Source organism: Rhododendron vialii, chromosome 6a (genome assembly GCF_030253575.1).
Source record: "Rhododendron vialii isolate Sample 1 chromosome 6a, ASM3025357v1".
In the NCBI taxonomy this organism is placed as follows: Eukaryota; Viridiplantae; Streptophyta; class Magnoliopsida; order Ericales; family Ericaceae; genus Rhododendron; species Rhododendron vialii.
Genome location: NC_080562.1, coordinates 27,485,335 through 27,502,089, shown reverse-complemented (window position 1 = coordinate 27,502,089; position 16,755 = coordinate 27,485,335). Strand labels below are relative to the sequence as shown.

General features: G+C 37.7%; 1 protein-coding gene across 2 annotated transcripts; it reads right to left on the bottom strand.

The window, feature by feature from the left end:
* Nucleotides 1-5,326: 5,326 nt before the first annotated feature.
* Nucleotides 5,327-10,389, bottom strand: LOC131330023 (uncharacterized). Of its 2 annotated transcripts, XM_058363494.1 has the most exons (4): nt 10,025-10,389; nt 8,847-8,952; nt 5,823-6,266; nt 5,327-5,745 (listed from the first exon to the last, which is right to left on the bottom strand). In XM_058363494.1, exons 1-4 carry the CDS (start codon nt 10,033-10,035, stop codon nt 5,581-5,583), a joined length of 726 nt encoding a protein of 241 aa, XP_058219477.1. In that variant the 5' UTR covers nt 10,036-10,389; the 3' UTR covers nt 5,327-5,580. The 2 variants fall into 2 exon arrangements, with proteins under 2 accessions (XP_058219477.1, XP_058219476.1); XM_058363493.1 differs by lacking the exons at nt 8,847-8,952; nt 10,025-10,389 and adding an exon at nt 6,348-6,703.
* Between the last annotated feature and the right edge of the window lie 6,366 nt (nt 10,390-16,755).

The window sequence follows — 16,755 nt, the reverse complement described above, 5'->3', positions numbered from 1 at the left end:
CCCATACCCTTTAGCACATTAATGTTGATACATAAATGTATGCTTACCCGTCATTAATGTCTTACTTTCCATTGAATAAGGCTACAGATATCACAAAAGCTGAATTTTTTATCACAGGCTAACTCTTGTTCACAAATACTTTGTAGACACCTCAATCCGAACCTCGGAGGATCTTTGAATGTCCCGATGATGAAATAAAGGAAACAATACATTTGCGAGCTTGGATAAAGGACTCCCTCAACCCAAATAACCCAATAACCCAAAAAGCCTAGAGAAACTTAAAAGCCCTGGACTAAACCTGAAATACCACACGGAACACACCTACAACGCGCAGTATAATAAAGTTCATTACACCATGCGACATCATGAGGTCAACCGCATGGCATTTTAGGTAAAGTTCTGACTGGCTCAGTAAGCTGTCGGTCATACCCACTTAAGCCACAACTACAAGTTGGCTTAGCTGAAAAAGCACTTCTAGCCCACCCAGAAAATACTTTCCCCATTTGAATTCAAAATCCTTGGCTCTTACCTATAAATACACCCCTCCACTCAAGAGAAAATGGCATTGAATCCTCATTCTCTCTCATCATGCTTTCACACCCACTCCTCACTTCCAAGTCTTGAGAAAGTTTGCTCTAAAAAACATTCTCTAGGCTCTTTCTTCCTAAAAAGTCTTACATTTTTCTCCTCACCATTAAAGTGAGCTCTTTTACTCACTTTGAGGTCCTACCTACCAAAACACCCAACAACCACAAACACCCGCACTCGTCTTTCCTCAACCGGTCTTGCTCACACTCATCCATCGTCACCCATCCTCATCCAAGCTCAAGATCAAAGGTAAAAACTAAGTTTTCTGGGGATAGGCTCTGTCCTTATCCCTGAGGGAACTTTTTCTGTAGTCAGACTTAATCCCTTTCGGTTAAATACTGATTTAAAAACCATTTTCAAAAATAAAATAGTCACTGTGCTGGGCGCACTACGCCGTGTGGCGCTTTAATGCGTCGCACGTCGTAGTGTACTCAGACGCACGACCTTCCAGTGGCTACTGATTTCTTGTTTAAACTGTTTGGATCATAGCTATCCTCCATCAGGCTTGTTATTGTTACTGAGATATCATTTATCAATACTCCCAGAAGAAGACCATATCTACAAGTCATGTTTTGTCTTATAAATAAAGTTTTCTGAATCATCTCAAATGATTGAATGCATCAAAAGTCGTTTTATGCTTATGGCTTGAAGAAATGGTATTCCCCCAAAATGATCCAGTGACTGAGCACTTTTTGATGACTGTTAAAAATCTCGCACATAACATACAATATGCCGGGCCGTGTTTTGGAAGCTGATGATAGTCCAATAACAGAACAAGTACCCCGCACGGTGTATTGTTGCGCCGTGCGCGGTATTATAATACGTCGTGAAGGAAAATGCTGTTGTCCAGACAGTTTTGTCGAGAAGTTCTTCTCTTCTTCATGATCTTTATCATCCCTATACAAATAGCACCACGTGCACGTCGATGTGATATATTCTCCCATGTCCCTTTCCCCTTTATTTGTTTTATTAAAGAGCTTGACTTTTTGAAAGGTATTTAAAATTCTCCTTTTAAAATGTTTAGTAGAGACCGGTTTACCGAGCGAATGTGGTGCTTTTCGACAAAACCTTTCCCATTCAAAATGTGGCTCCCGAACCCAAAGTCTCAATGTTTTCATTAGACCAAAAGCCTTTTCCAAGCAAGTTCTTGGTTTCTCGGATCATCAGTCTCAAAAATCCAGGTGGTGACTCTTCAGGCGCGCGTCAGGGTGGGGAGCCCACACACTTACCATTTTTTTACTTTTTTTTTTTACTTCGTTAAAACTTAAAAGGTAGCAATGACTATATGCTGAAACCACATTTACCACAGAAAGTTAGCACGTTTTGACATTGCCTTCTTACCTACCACCAATTATAGCACTAACTAATGGTATTAGATTTCTCCATACCTACGTTAAACTCTTCGAACTTATCCACTCTAACTCCCATTCATCTCTCTTCTTTTCAAAAAAATGAATATTGAAGAAGAAACTTCCAAACTTTCAAAAGCCAAGCTAACCACGGATTTACAATTTCTTGTCACTGCTTGGGATCCTATTTAGTTTGAATTTTTAGTTAAAGCACATTTTTAAAATTTATTATGGTCACGCTTACCATATTGTATGAGTTTTATATCACCATGTAGAACAGTTTTTACCACTAATTGAGATATTATTTGTCTTGACCAGTTTTTAATCTAATGTCCATATATAGTTACCATAAAATAAGGCTACGAATACCACAAAAACCTAATCATACTTACCACTATAACTATGGAGCTATTACTTAGGTGCGATTATCTCATTATGGCTAACCAACTGGGCTAGCTAACTTTGTTGGTTAGAACTGTTGTATCGCATAAGGATGTCAGGATTTCAAATCTTTCCACTTACGTGTGAGTGTTCTTCCTTATAAGGACATTTACTTTCTTTATTTATTTTTAACTATCATGGGCTTATTTATTACATTGGAAGTTGTTAGCATTGATTGTCTTGTGAGCTCTCACAATTTGTTTATTATCCCCAATTTGTACTTTTTACTTCGTACATAATGTAAACAATCTCTTTTATTGAGTGACCCAAACGAAAACTCATTGTGACTACTAGGAGTAAACTATCACTAAAGTATTGATCCACCCAATTATATATAATCATATAAATTCATCTTTTTTTTTTTGAACGGCATCATACATATAAATTCATCAATTGTACACGCGGCACAAATTGGAACTATATGATACTACTTAGTGGGGATCCTCTCATGCAACTCCCATGTGATGCAAAATGAGATCTACTATGATTGCACTTGACGATTTGAACTATTTATTTGTAGTTCGTAATGTTTATTTTTCTCATGAAGAAAGTCGCTCTGTAATGCTTAATTGCAAGGACACCCCTTCAACTATCACAGTTTGTTAACATCACCCCCTCAACTACAAAACTCATCAACTTCATCCCCTCAACTATTAAAACTGGACAACTTCACCCCTTCCGTCCAGTTTTGCTCAGAAATGTTAAGTTTAAAGGTTAAATTGGACGGAAAAACAGATTTGGACCCAAAAATGCCCTTGGCTATTGGGCGGGAAAATAGTTTTGGGTATTTATACCTCTTAACATACACCACATACACCAAAACCCAAATCATACTCTCTCTCTCTCTCTCTCTCTCTCTCTCTCTCTCTCTCTCTCTCTCTCTCTCTCTCCGACCTCTGTCTGAGTCTCTCACCTCTCTTTCATCTCTCTGATCTCTGATCTCTCTCACCCACCAAAGCAGGTCTCTCTCTAATCTCTACTGCTCTCTTTGTACTCCCCATCTACTTCTTCTACTCCCCCATTTATTTTCAAAAGAAAAGTCAGATATTGAAATTTGGAAACCCAGGTTTCTTTCTCTCCCCCCACTCTCTTGCCCTCTCATCTCAATAGTCATCCCCCCCTCCCCTCCCCTCCCCACCCCACCCCATCTAACTCCGGATTTCAACCCATCTAAATCCAGATTTGAAACCAAACTCTCAAACCACAAACCCAAAAAAACCCACTCAAATAAAATCCAAATTCACCATGAGCAGCTCTAGTAGCTACACAACCAACTTATCTCAGTACGATGGAGATGAAAGATGCAGATGTGGTGGGAGGGTTGTGATGCAAACGTCACTAATCGTGAAAAATCTAGGAAGAAGGTTCCTTGGGTGTACCAACTACAAGGTAATTTTTTTAATACACCAAATTATCTAAGTGTTGGTACATATAAATAAAATTAGATACTGCAATATGCTTATGTTTTATTTTCAAAAAAACAAAAAATGGATGCAATTTCTTTGTCTGGATAGATCCTGAAATGTGCCCTAGAGGATTGGAATATGCGAAGATCATGCAAGCGAAAAAGGAAGAACTTGAGAAATAAGTTGAAGAGTTGAAAATGATAACTAAGAGGTTGGAAAGAGGAAGACAAATGGTGGAAGAAGAAAATGATGCACTGGTTGTCAAATTGGCAGACTTGACTGAAATGAATGTCAACCTTACAACTACTATTGAAGCCCTAAATGCACAGATTGGAGCAAGGAAGACTAGAGAGATCGGACCAAGTTATTGTAGGAACATCATAGTAGTGGTAGTCATTGTGTTTGTGATTGGTGTGCTTATGTCAAGTGTGAACCATAATAACCCTAAGAAAACATATTTGTATTTGCCTTAACTATGAATGAAAAGCATGCTTTTTCACCATGGTATTTCAGATTATGCATAATAGATTAGGAAGAATAAAAAAGAAACAAGAAAATAGACTGCCTAAAGTAGTTGGCAGAACATCAAGAACAGGGGAGGATAGAGTTTTCTCTCTGGAAAACAGGGCAAATGAAAAACAAAGACAATGGGGCTGCTCTCTCTGGATCTGATCGAATGGGGCAGTTCACTCTCACAGGCTGCTTCTCACCTTTTCATTACTTAAACCAATTACAAAACTAACATAAGCACTAGAACATTGCAACAAAATAAGACAAGGCATTAATTTTAACAATTCATACCAGCAAGGAGACTATAACTACTATGTAGAAATGATTTCTATCTTGTACGTGAAGATTCAGTACAGTTTTGATCCACAGTAACTTCAAAGGTAAATAACAACCTTACGGAGTACCAGGGAGTTTAAGCTTTTGGAACCTTCTGGCTAATGATGCTCGGATTGTTATAAGCTACAGAATCAAAAGGATACCCTTTCTGCAACATTTAATAAGACAAAACTGATCAAGAATTAATGTTGAAAAGCAAAGATAGAAAACTGGTCCACTGTCCACAATAAGCAGAGCATGTATAGACAATTAGAAGCCAGATAGCATAAAAAGGTGCAATAATAGCAGATGCCACTACCCCATTCCTGAACTAGCAGAACAGCAGCATAACAGAGGTCCTATAGCAGCAGAAAAACAAAAGAAGACTCCTAGAAGCAACATAGAATACAGCAGCAGCAGCTGTGTGAACAAACTACAGTAGCAGTAAGGCATTCGGCCACACCATAAACAGCCATAACAGCTAGAACAAACAACCATAGCAGGAAATATGTAGATGAGAGCTGGGGACTCCAAACAATAGCCCACATTTTTTATGTACCAAGACAACAGTACCAGCTGGACAATAGCATGCACCATTCATTCATTCAACAGTACTAGTTGGACAGCAGCCCAGATTTTTTATGTATAGCAGTAGCATGCACCATTCATTCAATTCAAAACGTTACATTTCATTCATTCAAAAGGTTACATTACCTATTGGCAAGCCAATAAAAATGGCCCAATAAGTATTCCAGTCAAGTGTCACATTACATTGATTGCATACAATAGCTAATATTTGAATTCCAACCCATAAAAGAAACATTAAAGTAATAGTTAATGGATTACACATTGTTCCAACTGTGTGTAAACATTACACATTGGTGCCAAAAGACTTATCCTAAACCAAAAGACTCCTAAACATTACACATTGGTTCTAAAAGACTTATCCTAATCCATTCCGTAAAGCAGATTCAAGTGGCTGATTTCTGGGTACTTGGGGTTGAACTTGATGGTTGAGTGGTCGGCATTGTGGCACTGCCACTTCCACCACCACTGCCACATGATGCTGCAGATGAAGTTGTTTCTGGCTGAGTCCAAAAAAGGGCATTCCCCATCCTTGTGGATCTTCTCCATCCCTACATTGACACCATTCATAACTTAGCTTATACTATGGAATAAACTACTAAGTATGGGCATGAGATTAGTGTATTACCTGTGGTGGTGGCAGACCCACCATTGGAGCACCTCCAAACCTTGTTGTTGGTGATTTGCCTCTATAAACTATGGGTTGTTTACCCTTCCCACAGTTTACACCTTTGTCTCTTCCAACATGGGTCCTAGTGTTTGGATTTGTTTCTCTAATCATAACTCCATGAAGTGGAGCAGAGGTTCCACCCCTTCCTCTTCCTTTACCTCTTGGGGCAATAGTGCCATGCTTTGATGCAGGATCACCACCTCTTCCCGTGCCTCCAACCACCATTGCACCACTTCCTCTAGTAGTCTTCCCTCCTCTAGCACTCTTACCTCCTCTGGCAATCTTCCCTCGACTTCCTCTCCCTCCTCTACCACCACCTCTCCCACTATTGGCTCTTGTTTCCTCTGGCACTTCAATTTCATGTCCTCCAATCACTGTTGTTTCCACTGCCACTTCACACTCCTGTACAGAAAATTTAACATTTCAAATATGCCTTAAAAAACAATAAAGGACAATGGTAAAAAAAAATTGGATTTTCCTTACTTGGTCAACAGTAGTGCTGTTTGCCTTTTCAGAGCATGTTCTGGCATTATGTCCTCGCTGCTTGTATACTTTACACTTGAGAGTTGTGTAATACTTCCTAACACCTCCGTTGGGTTTCTTTGGTTCATCGTGCCCTTTCCTCCTATTCTTCTTAGTTCTCCCACTCTTCTTTCTTAAAGGGGGAGGACCTATAGGATCAAACGCTGTATGAACCCACATTGTTTGGTCAGGAATTGGTTTGATGATGAAGTTGTATATCTTGGAAAATGTACTTATATGAAAGCACTCATGAACAAAGTCCAATGGATCACTTTTGTCTTTTATAATTGCAGCCATTCCATGTGAACATGGTATCCCACTTACATCCTACTTCCTGCATGTGCACGTTCTCTCTCCTATGTCCACAACATGGGTCCTAAGTATAGTAAGTATTTCAAATATTCTGCCACCACTGTAAATCACCTCACACTCCCCCATTAACTTGCATGCTTTCTCAACCCTTCTTCTAATTCTTGGACAGACATTACCCTTCCAGCCTTGGCACAATTGATTTCTTTTTTGCAACCTTGTCATTAAGGACCTTCTAATACTTTCAGCCATGGTTAGAATTGGTTGGTCCCTAGCATCTTTGATTGACCTATTGAATGCTTCACTTGTGTTATTGTCCATTCTATTGCATTTAGACCTTGTTCCATACATGCACCTAGCCCATGTTGAGGGTTGTTCACTCATCAAATACTTATATGCATTCACATCAATTGCTTTAATGGCCTGCATAGCTTGCTCAAACTCAGGAATTGTGTACACAGATGCAGCCCTCCACATGAGGTCTTTCCACTCTTTACCCTTATACACTTTACTGAAATTAGAGTACATGTACCTAATGTAGTATCTATGTTCCACATTGGGGTATAACTATGCAAACGTTTGTGTCAATCCCTGATTGAAATAGGAAAAAGTTCAATGTTAACATATAGGCAACAGTTAATGAAGTAAACAAAAGCAGTGATTAAGCACAAATATAGTTAGGTATACCTTCTGCCTGTCAGAAATGAAGCACCAACCCTTTCCACTGGATTGCCTATCACGTCCATCAAACTCTCCAAGAACCAAGTCCAACTCTCTTTTGTTTCATCCTCCACAATGGCAAATGCCAAAGGAAACATTTGATTGTTAGCATCTTTGGCAGTTGCATGCATCAACTGACCATCAAATGGCCCTTTTAAAAAATAAGCATCTAACCTAATTATTGGTCTACAACCTGCTAAAAATCCCCTCAGTTGTGCAGCATAGCTTATGAACATCCTTTTAAACACTGGTCCTTCATCTGGCAAGGGCCTATCCACCTTCAACTTAGCAGTACTACTTGGATTCTGCATTCTTACCATTTCACAGTAGTCCCACAACCTCACATACTGAACTCTGTGATCTCCTTGAATCAGTTCAAGTGCCTTCCTCTTTGCTCTATAGACCTTGTTCTCTGAAACATTTAACAACCATTCCTTCCTAACTATTTTCTTCGTTGAACTGACCTTAGTCTCTGGGGCATCACTAACTTTTGCTAAGTACTTTTGGGAAAGCCAAGACGAGGTTGCATTATTATTAGTGTACTTCCTAGTACATGAATGTTGTTGATTTATCTTTTTTATTTGGAAGGATCTCTCTTCGTACATGGGAGAGGCATGCAGTCTAAAGCCACAATCATGTATACACTTCACAGTGACCCTTTTAGACTCATTCTTCAAAAATGTAAATGTATACTCCTCCTTTATATGAGATTCTCTCAACAGTTTCCTAAAAACTTGCACATTAGGGAACTTCATCCCTTCTATTAATTCAGGCTTCTTCATGTAATGTTCTTTGAACTCAGGAAAAATAGGTTTCCCATCCTCATCAATCACATCATCAACCAAATTGTTATCATCACTGTCAAAACTAAGGTCCTCTTCTTCATCACTTATGTTATCACCCAAGTTTTTACCTAAACCTACCAAGAGAATATTGTAAAGACCCAGTGGAAGTTGAGCAATCATCATAGGGCAACCACTCAATGTCTGAGCTATCATCATCATCCATTTGGATCTCCATATGACCAGTTTCATTTGCATCCACACCTTCAACTTCTAAGTCAACAACTTCTTGTCCTTCCTTTACTCCTAAGTCAACACCTCCCTGTCCTTCCTCTACTTATAAGTCAAATCCCAACTCAGTTAAGCAACCTTCGTCTACAGTGTTCGTGTCTCTACCTATCACCTCCTCATCCTCTGAATCAAACACATTAGGACAGTCAACATATATATCAATACAGAAATACTTCATACCAGGAGAATGTGTTGCAAACATGTTAAGCATTTCATCATGAGAAGTCAATGCAACTAAGCCATTGTTCATGTCAATGTTGGGAAGTCTATAAAACACACTAATGTTATCTTCTTGTGAATACCCACACTCCTTAATTACAGTCATGAAGTCATAAAATGAGAAGAAATCTGGATCTACCTTGCTTTGTGCAACAAACCCACCCAAGTATTCAACCTGGGCCCCCCTCACAAGTTTACCACCAACATGAATTTCCAAAGTACACCTAAAGTCAAGATTGTTTTCTCTGCAACGATTAAGTCAGATTATCAATAAGACCACTGGTTGAACAATGTAGACAAAAAAAGTAAAAAATATGATAATAATACAGAAACATGCTCATTACATTAACATTAGGCTATATACATGTACAAATCCATCCATGACCCAAATCCCAAAACTGATAATATATTATATTAACAGTAATATACACATGCTTTTTACATTAACAAATATATTACTGTTAATATATTACATTAACAATAATATACACATGCTCATCAAAACTAACAAGGCCTATTGGACCAAAACCAGAGAGATCAGGGTCCAAGTTATCCATGTTAACAACCAGATTGATCACCCCTCAAAGTTTGACCAGTTTACAAACAAATCAAGTCCTGTTCGAAGTCTGAAAACTTAAATCAATGAAATAACATAACAGAAAATCAAGTAACATGCAAGAAAAATGATCACATTCCAATTTCAATTACACGAAATCATAGCAAAAACATAATCGAGACCCAAAAAGAGAACCCCAATTTTTTAAGTGCCAAAACAAAACCCCCAATTTTTAAAGCCATAATTCGTGCTTTTATGGTTTCATGCTTTTAGGGTTTGAGCCCACAATCGTATGCATATAACATGTAAAATGAGAAGATCGCCAATTTTTAATTCCTACTTTTAGGGTTTCAGTTCAAATCCCCAAATGGGTAAGTGTAAAAAGAAGGTTTAGGGTTCCACATTGTAACTAAAATAAGAATATAATTAGAATATCCCTAATTTTTAATTCAAAATTTTAGGGTTTTGAGCATTTTTAATTCTAAATTTTAGGGTTTCACTTACAAAACCCAAATTTTGAACTGAAAAACCCACGTCATTCCTCTGCCACTTCGACCAAAGGTTTAGGGTTCAAAATCTTACTGACAATGAACAAATATGTACGTATATGAGAATATCCCTAATTTTTATTTCGAAATTTTAGGGTTTCAGTTGAAAACCCAAATTTTGAACTGAAAAACCATGTAAAACATGTGACAACTTCGATCAATGGTTTAGGGTTCAAAATTGAACTTAAAATGAACAGATATGGTGCGACTTACATGGTGGACATCGCAGAAACGGCCGGTTGTTTGTCCACACTTTAGGGTTTTCGAAGCTGCGAGCAGAAATTAAGCTGTCGGTTGTGGGTGGAAGTCGATGATTTCATGTGGGTTGTAGGGTTCTCATCGTGTTTCTCGACTGGTGTTCTCGACTGGTTTTCTGTTCTCTCAACTGGTTTTCAGAGGAGAGGAGTGAGAGGGTCGGCGATGTAAAGGGTAGAAGAGAAGTGCGAGTGATTTAGTGATTCTCAGTACGAAAACTATTTTTAACATACGAAAGGGTATAATTGTCCTTTCACTCGTTGCCGTCCAATTTTTAAACAGAATTTGACACAAGGGGTGAAGTTGTCGAGTTTTAATAGTTGAGGGGGTAAATGGATGAGTTTTGTAGTTGGGGGGTGATGTTGACAAATCATGATAGTTGAAGGGGTGTCCTTGCAATTAAGCCATCAAGGAATTTATAGTCACCTCCCACTCTCTCCATAAACCTCCAATAAAACAAGGGCGCTGCTATTCGCAGCTCTCTATTTACTCCCATAGCCCGTTAAAAATTTTCAATTATACTCGACAGTTAGTTACCGAAATTGAGATATATTTTCAGCATCCAATTACCGAAATATAATATTTTTTTCAACAGATGTTTACCGAAAATGCATGTTCGGCAGTTGTTTACTGAAAGTTGAACATATTTTCGACATGTAGTTACCGAAATATAATCTTGTTTTCAACAGCAATTTACCGAAATGTTATTTATGATTTTCAACAACCATTTACCGAAATGCAGTGGGCTACGGGAGAAAATAAAGGGCTGCGAATAGGGGCACCCTAAAACAATCTCCTCTTCAACCATTTTATCCGCTATCCATCCTTATTTAATGCGTAAAATTAGTCCAGCTAAAAATGGGCTCCTCACACTCTCAGCCTGATTTGGTTTAACTTTTTTTAATTTTTTTTTGTTTTTATTCAACATTTTTTGTGTTTTGTATTTTTTTTTTGGAGTATTTGTTCATCTAAATGAGATGAAACTAAAATGTAAAAAATATTATCAAACGCTTAGAAATGTTTACTGAAGACAAAAATAGTAAAAACAAACGGTTTTTTAAGTTTGATTCATATTTTTGTTCTTTTTTTGTTATTCTCATCGAGATGAACACATTATTCTTGAAATTTGACAATTTTTTTTAAATACGTAAAAATAATCCACTCGTGAGGCGGATTATTATTATTACCCAAAAATTTGAATAAAGGGAAATTTTTTTTTGAAGTGCAAAACACCAATCAGTTTGTACACTTTCAATTGGAGTACTTTGAATTCAAAACTAATATCCGTGAAAAAAAATTCAAAACTTATATAAGTAAGAGGAGCACCGAATAATTTTTCCCAAGAGAAAGGTAAGACTGATAATTTGTCTCAACTCCCAGCTGAAATTTTACCGGCTTGTAACCTGTTGGGCTTTTAGAAATTTAACGGTGGAGATCTTTGTTCTTCAATCCAATGATGAAGGAAGTGTTAGTACAAATTGGGAGTATGATGCTCCCAAACCACTTGGAAGCATCATAGCCGGACTCGTTTTTCCAATATATTAATAGTAGTAAAGTTCCACATTTAATATGGGAATAAATTCCGAATTCTATCTCCCTTTAGTTGTGGTTTTCTTTTCTAGACATTTTATATGTTAATCATGCTATAGAATAACTCTACACACCAAGAACCAAAATAGGAAAAAATACTAAATTAAGGATTGACCCATTTGCAGAAAATTACGTACGTTCACATACCAATAACCTTTCTTTGAATTAATTTCAGGTCTCTAAGCAATTCATAGACAAATGGACTTTCATTATATAACTCAACCTTAAACATATATACAAATGGATTCACCTAATATTTGTTTAGTTATTAATAGTATTAGTAAGTTTTTTTTTGTAACTGTATGTTTCAGTTTATCTACCCGTTGCAACCTTGTTCACTCCCTGATTTTGTGAGGCAGATGAGTGAGAGAGTCAGATAGATGGACAGACTCTGTGTTCGGACAAATAAGCCAAAATGGCTTATTTTTTGTCCTTATTCAATTTTTTTTTGTATCACTTGGCTTATTGTCATTTTTTTTGGGATTATTGCATCCTCACGACAAGAGGAATCTAAAAAGTAAATTTTTTTTACCGAAATCCAATTTTTTTTGAATAAAGACGAAAGTAAATCAATAAGCCAATTTTTTCGTCTTTATTCAAAAAAAATTGGATTTCGGTCAAAAAATTTTACTTTTTAGATTCCTCTTGTCGTGAGGATGCAATAATCCCCAAAAAAATGACAATAAGCCAAGTGATACGAAAAAAATTTGAATAAAGACAAAAAATAAACCACTGTGGCTTATTTGTCCGAACTCCCAAGCTAGAGATTCTGATTCTGATTTGCAAATTATATGGAAGGCTCGACTAACTATCATATTGGCCTTTCATTCATATGGCCCTTGATTTTGCTTGAAGCTTTCTATGAAATGTTAGGAAAACATTGGATGACCAGGACGTGGAATATCCCAAGTCTAACGTACATCCCCATAAAAGTAGCAGATACGTTTATCATGAGATGTAGGTTTTCACTTTATACACGCTTTCAACTAGCTCTTAAAAAAGCGATTGGGAATTGCAGCATTCAGAGGGTTGAAGCAACCATTGGAAATTAACTGTTAAATGCCACTGAGGTGGTAGTCCAGTTGGCAGGGTTCACTATCCTCCTCGACGAAGACGTGGGTTCGAGTCCCGGCAGGTGGCTTGGCCTCAATTCCGCGGGCCGATGAGTCTTCAGACCATTGAGGGGGGGAGCTTATGCTAACTGTGTACTAGGTGGTGCCATGGTGATGGCCCGTTCTTCCATCGGCGGACAAGGAGCCCCTATGGTCTCGCCCATGGCCATGGGGGTTGCTGCTCTGGTTGCCCCCTCCCACCCTTTTGCGGATAAAAAAAAACTGTCGAAAATTGTCACGACCCAAAACCTACCTTGGAAGTCGTGACCGGCCAAGCGGGTGTTAAGCCGCCGAAGGCCGGCACATATTCTAGTTTAAGGATTTCTCACTTATCATTGTCAATTTAAACCATATAAGCTAAGTATGCGGAAGCGTAGAATAAATAACATAATCCCAGAGCTTCTAAGTGTACAAGTATAAAATTACAAACCATTAGACTACACATGATTCCCCACGGTTATTCTAGCACCTTCATTCAGTCCACAACTTGCTATCTACCATAACCTGAAAAATTGGAAAAGGTTTTCATAAGCCAAAGCTCGGATGAGAAACATATACCAAAGTTACAAGTTTGACCATGAAAATACCCCACATTATGAAACAGTTCAAAGCAACAATCCAAATATTTCATTGAACATCCAGTACATGCATTTTAGCTCGTAAGCTCATTTCTTTGGTCCAAGGACCTTTTCATTTCATTTTTCTTTCAACTTTTGCACTTTTGAGCGATAATATCATTCAACGGTATTTTTGCCAGTCGGTTGGGGAGCGACCCCATTGAAGAGTGGTAAGATATCATTACCCGGTGATGCCTGGCTGCATCTCTCACCTTATTACTTCATGCCACTAGTATCTTTACCCGTCCCCTAACGCTCGGGACACCGTTCGAATGAATCATATTATCACAAGCATGTACTAGTAACAATTCTAGTTTCCAAAACATATTGCCATGGTCTAGTCTTTAACCGTAACACATAAGATTTATAAACATGCCATCGCAAGTATTTCTATTTAACAACAGTAATTAAACCAAGAAAGAAGCTCAAATCCCACATTTTTTTTTGCATATTCAAGCAATGGCATTTTATTCCAAAAATTTAGAAAAGACATGTAACTAAGGTATGCGCAACTCACCAAAAAGAAGTAGTGGCCACTTTACACGCGTCACCTCACTTCACAGTACTTGCACCAAAACACGTAATGTTCTGATGTTAGCTAAGATTCCTATATCCGAAATTTAACTAGTTACTTTAGGCTTTCTCGTTTGTGAGTTGGCCTTTCTCGATTTAGAGACGACCAGAGGGTTAAATAGTCGTTACACGCATTGATGAATACACGTACCAACTCTCGTTTCATAAGTACAGATACTTTGAAATTCAACACAGTTGGGTAGTTACCTAAAAATGATTTAACTTAACTTCATTTCAGTGATTAGGCGATTTACCAACGTGTACACATATATGATCATTACCAGTAATTTAATAGAACTCAAAACTGACTATCTGTATTATTTTAGCCTAAGCAAATCAAGGCTTGATTAAGGACTACATGTGTACCTAAACATCCAATATCTAAATACATATATCACACTCACACAAAACGGAGTGCATCATACACACACGGCACACAACCTAAACAGCCGCGGCGTTGCCGCGGCTAAACCTCATGTATTTTGTGTTATTTTTCTATCCGAGGAAAGGAAGGAGAAGAAAAATATGGAAAGGTCCAGCCATGGTCGCCGCCGCGTACGGTGGTCTGCATAGGGACAAGAGAGAGAGAGAGACGGGGAGAGAGGTTAATTACCAACTAATTTCCGGCGGCGCACAGAAGGAATCGAAAGTCGGTTGAATCAGAGGACGGGTGCACGAACTGCTCCTCTATCTTTTCCTTCACCGTTCCCCCTTCTCTCTTCTAGCTGTTTCTTCTCTTTTTCTTTTCTAACTTATTTTGCTTTATGTAAAGTTTAATTATACTCCTAGGTGAATTATATACATGTATTTCGGTGGCTGAAGTTGAAACAGGACCCTACTTTCCTTTCCAAAGGACACCTGTGATTCCTATGTCACCCCAACGTGACACGTAGCATTGTGCACCCGTGTGTTGCAATTTCTATCCGAACGCGTTTGAATTTCATTCTCCTAAAAATCTCAAAAATCCAACATAGGCTAATTAAAATGTGTAGACCATTAAGGTGTCGTTCGCTTCTTAAAGAAAAGTGTTGAACCCCTAAAATTATATCATGCTATCTTCGTGTCCTAAAAACGTCGATTGAAAATATTCCTTTAACCTTAATCACATTTCTTTTAAAATACCGTAACCTGCTTAGCGTCACATAAGTGCATTTTTTTAAATATCGGGCTTTACATAAATTATATGTGAACAGAAACTTGGAATTAAACCTTCGAAAATGCTCTAATAATAAATACTCCCTTCGTCCACCTTTGGTGGTCCATTTTGGAAAATTCAACTTATTAAGGGGACAAAATATTGTTTCTTTCTGTAAGATAAATTTCCTCGTTTGCCCGTCAATTAAAAATTTGGCTCAAAAGTAAAATTTGAAATATTGATGTGACTACACAAAAAAGAAAGGGTAAGAATGGAAATCCCCTCTCCTCTGCACATTGATATAACTACATGGACAATCTTTTTAGGACTTAAAAAAGCATGTTTGTGGACTAACAAACACAGACGCACGCAAAGATTATGAATTATTCAGAGATGCTAACGATAACATTACATGCAATAGGACAACATCTAGGGTCTTTTGGTACATGCAGTGGTATTATACTAGGATACAGTTACAAGACCCAGTAGCTTTCTCAATTCTATCCATCCACGGGTCTCAACGTTTTCATCCCAATATGAAATGGAAGTATCATAAGTAAATTAATGCCGACAAATGAGCAACTAGAATTGCTAGAAAAACTTACCTTTCATTACTAATAGGTGCTGAAAAGCACTCATTTAATCCCTCTAATATACACTTTGTCGGTCAGTTTACATTGGTACTTGATATATTTTAGTGGTTTGTAGTGTTTATAGGCCAGTGGCGGCTCTAGGAATTCTTCTAAGAGTGTTCAGAAATTGTACTATACTATCTTGAGGAACCACAACTATATATAAACAAAAAGTTATACATAATTAGTCCCCTTCTTACAAAGGAGTCCTTACATAGCTTAGGTAAGGACTTCACATTTTTCGACCGAATTTCGATGATCTGAGCCACTCAATGTGTTCAAAACGTGATTCTAAGGGTGCACTCAAGAAATCGGCAAAAAAAAAAAAAGACCGGGAAGGGCTCCATCTGAGCATTTTTTTTGAACCGTTCAATAAAAACTTCTCGGATGAAGCTCTTCTCGGTCTTTTTTTTTTTTTTTGCTGTTTCTAACAATGACCCTTAAAATCACATTTTGATTACATTGAGCTGCTCAGATCATTGAAATTCAATCTGAAGAGGGGACGTTCGCACTTTGCTAAATGAGGACGCCCTTAGGTGATGCTAACTGTATACATAATATCTAAAATGCGACCCAAAAATAGCAAAGTATATAAGCTATTACAATTGTCCTCGACGAGTTTTCATATTTTGAAATCGATGCATAATATCCTCGTTATCACCGGTATCAAGTACAACTGTCACGTCCTCAATTTTCAACATAAGTATAAAATATTTCCATAAATAAAACATCACGATATCCCATTCAATACCCAAAAGATTACTGTATTTCATTTCCCATAATTATGCCTCCAAGTCTATTAGATTCCAAAATATTATATCATTGGCTCAACGGCCCCAAATTAACATAAGTATCATGTGTCAAGAGAGATAAGAGTTTACAACTATTCCTTAGTCAAAAGAATTTACAATATAAGTTACAAATACATCTTTCAAAGAAATTTATAAAGATGAATAAGTGACTCCTTTGGTTAGCTTTCAAAATAATGTCCACACTCCAAGCATGCAAGCTATGGATCTGGGTTAGCACC

What these genes read in the sequence shown, in the direction of transcription:
- LOC131330023 (XM_058363493.1), bottom strand. Translation starts at nt 6,683, where the DNA reads ATGGCTGCAATTATAAAAGACAAAAGTGATCCATTGGACTTTGTTCAT. An exon ending in ACAGCACTACTGTTGACCAA is followed by an intron (nt 6,267 to 6,347) that starts GTAAGGAAAATC and finishes TTTTCTGTACAG; the next exon opens with GAGTGTGAAGTGGCAGTGGA. An exon ending in TGGGTCTGCCACCACCACAG is followed by an intron (nt 5,746 to 5,822) that starts GTAATACACTAA and finishes GTGTCAATGTAG; the next exon opens with GGATGGAGAAGATCCACAAG.